Source organism: Colobus angolensis, unplaced genomic scaffold, assembly GCF_000951035.1.
Source record: "Colobus angolensis palliatus isolate OR3802 unplaced genomic scaffold, Cang.pa_1.0 Scaffold382, whole genome shotgun sequence".
NCBI classification, from domain to species: Eukaryota; Metazoa; Chordata; class Mammalia; order Primates; family Cercopithecidae; genus Colobus; species Colobus angolensis.
Window position 1 is genome coordinate 1,160,134 of NW_012117177.1, and position 2,672 is coordinate 1,162,805.

At 47.2% G+C, this 2,672-nt stretch overlaps 1 protein-coding gene across 1 annotated transcript; it reads left to right on the forward strand.

The window, feature by feature from the left end:
* Window positions 1–1,336: 1,336 nt before the first annotated feature.
* On the forward strand, window positions 1,337–2,672 carry LOC105520615 (histone H2B type F-M). Its single transcript, XM_011954453.1, has 3 exons — window positions 1,337–1,807; window positions 2,151–2,209; window positions 2,410–2,672. Exons 1-2 carry the CDS (start codon window positions 1,383–1,385, stop codon window positions 2,185–2,187), a joined length of 462 nt encoding a protein of 153 aa, XP_011809843.1. The 5' UTR covers window positions 1,337–1,382; the 3' UTR covers window positions 2,188–2,209; window positions 2,410–2,672.

The window sequence follows — 2,672 nt, forward strand, 5'->3', positions numbered from 1 at the left end:
TTTTTTCAACATTACCTCTATTATACAATTCATTTAAATACATAAAAACACACAGTGCAGAAACAGCTAAATCAAAAATTCAATGAGCAGCACCCTTTTCAAGCTTCGGAGAAACTGAAGTAAGGACTCTAACTCATTCGCATTTGTCTAATTCTATTATTTCCCAGTCTACAATCTTTTTTAATGCAAAACTTAATGTCCTGTGAGTATGCATCATTTACGATCGCAGTATCCAACGAGAGGACCAAAACCCCACTCTCCACTGGCTCAGCTAATGAAGAGTCTTCAGCCCTGGGCCTGAGCCATTGGCTCGGAATGTGAGCAGGTGACCAGTCCTGATCCCATAAAAGACCTCGAGGTGTTCATCCTTGTAAATTGGGAAATAATAGAATTAGACAAATGTGAATGAGTTACAGTCCTTACTTCAGTTTCTCGGAAGCTTGAAAAGGGTGCTGTTCATTGAATTTCTGATTTAGCTATTTCTGCACTGTGGGTTTTTGTTATGTATTTAAATGAATTGTATAAGAGAGGTAATGTTGAAAAAATATTGTATGAGGTCTGCTTGTTCCATTAGTAACGTTTGCCCCGTTTGATGCTTCTAAATTGCTATTTATAGCAGTAAACTGTTTATCTTTGTGTGTATGTGTGTGTGTGTAATATGCTTTAAGTAATATTTCAGGTATGAGTTTTGCAACCACGTTTATAAATGTTCTCAGACTTTTTTTTTTTTTTTTGGTTTTAGGGTGCATCCTTCAGTGGGTATCAACATCATGTTTTATTTTCTTGGAATAAGTTTTCTTGGCCAGGCACAATAGCTTATGCCCATAATCCCGGAAACTTGGGAGGTCAAGGCAGGAGAATCGCTGGAGTCCAGGAGTTCAAGACCAGCCTGGGGAAACATGATGAAACCACGTTTTACACTATACGTGTGTGTGTGTGTGTGTGTGTGTGTGTGTGTGTGTGTGTGTGTGTATAGTATGTATATATATGTCTTATCCAGGTGTGGTGGCACGAGCCTCTAGTCGCAGCTACTTGGGTGGCTGAAGAGGGAGCATCGCTTGAAACCAGGAGGCAGAGGTTGCAGTGAGCGGAGATCGCACCACCGAACTCCAGCCTGGGCGACAGAGCAAGACTCTGTGTTCCTTTGAGGTAGGTATCAGGGGCCGCTGAGGCCGGCAGACGCCCTCTGTGATTGGCTGACATGATGCCAAGCAACAGGATCATCCAATCACCTTCAACAGAGGGAGGATTGTTGACAGGCTCCCTGGGTGACACTTCATCCAATCAGATGTCGAGTTGGACTGTGACGTAGAGCCATGCTGACAAACTAAAGTGTCCCCCTTTCCTGGTCCGTAACGGTCACTGTCTGGTCTTCCCGTCTAATGGCCGCTGCCTCCGCCATGGCTGAGGCTTCCTCTAAGACGACCTCTGAGGAAGACCAGCGCATCCAAGAGCCCAAAGAGGCCAACTCCACGACCGCCCAGAAGAAGAGGCGAGGGCTCCGAGGTTCCCGCAGGCGCCATGCCAACCGCCGCAGGGACAACTTCGGGGACAGCTTTGCCGCCTATTTCCCCCAGGTGCTGAAGCAGGTTCACGAGGGCCTCAGCCTTTCCCCGGAGTCCGTGAGTGTCATGGATTCTATGGTCCATGACATATTGGACCGCATCGCCACCGAGGCTGGTCGCCTGGCCCGCTACGCCAATCGTGTGACCATCACCTCCCGGGACATCCAGGTGGCCGTGCGCCTACTGCTGCCGGGGAAGATGGGCAGGCTCGCTGAGGCCCAGGGCACGAATGCCACCCTCAGGTACACCAAAAGCAAGTGAGCTGTCTCAGGAGCGCCTGAGCACCCGGGAAACCCAAAGGCTCGGTTCAGAACCTCTGTGCGTGGCCCTAAAGACCAGTGGCCCGCCAAGGTGGGGAACCCCACGGGAGGTTGGGGTGGGTGGCATCCTGCGGGAGTGGCCACCTGGCTATGCTCCAAGGAAAAGTAGGGGGTGTTTCCGTGATCGGGTTTCATTTCCTCAGTTTCCTAAATGGCCGTTTTTATTAGTTATCTTTCTTGGTTAATTTAAGATGATATTACGAAGGTACTGACGTTTACCTTTTTCACTCTCATTCTCCTACGACTGTATGGTGGAATTTTCCAGAACTTCATTATGTGCGATATGGCAACAGAGAAAGTGAATATGCTGATATAAGAAAACAGGTAACCCTCCTAAACGTGTTCAGCACCTCCCTCATCATGAATCCACGTAAATAAGCAAACGAGGCCCAGTTACAGTGTATATATAGCTAAATAAAATTTTCAAGAATCCATTCGTTTTTCAGCTTCCCCGACTCTGAGATCACTATTGCAATTCATTCTCTGTTTGTTCTGACAATAATTTTTTCATTTCTTTTTAACAGAAACCTTCCTTACTTCCAGGTATGTGTCAGGAGGATTACTGAGTGTCCACGGAAACAGCTCATGCCTTAGTGTACAGTGGTGCAGCCAATGAGTGACCTGCAGTCTATGAGCAACAGTCATTGTCCCAGTGTTGGGGGGAGTGACCCAAGCTCAACCCACAGCAGCCTTCCTGTGGTATTCAACCTGGTGTTTAAAGGAACGGCAGTGTGATTCTTTACCTGATGTCTTTGTTTGCAGTGTTTGTAATCATGGTCTTTTAGGG

Bases quoted from the DNA above. Each gene is read 5' to 3' on its own strand.
- LOC105520615 (XM_011954453.1), top strand. From the start codon at position 1,383: ATGGCCGCTGCCTCCGCCATGGCTGAGGCTTCCTCTAAGACGACCTCT. The intron at 1,808-2,150 runs GTACACCAAAAG...GGAATTTTCCAG, and splicing joins GGCACGAATGCCACCCTCAG to AACTTCATTATGTGCGATAT.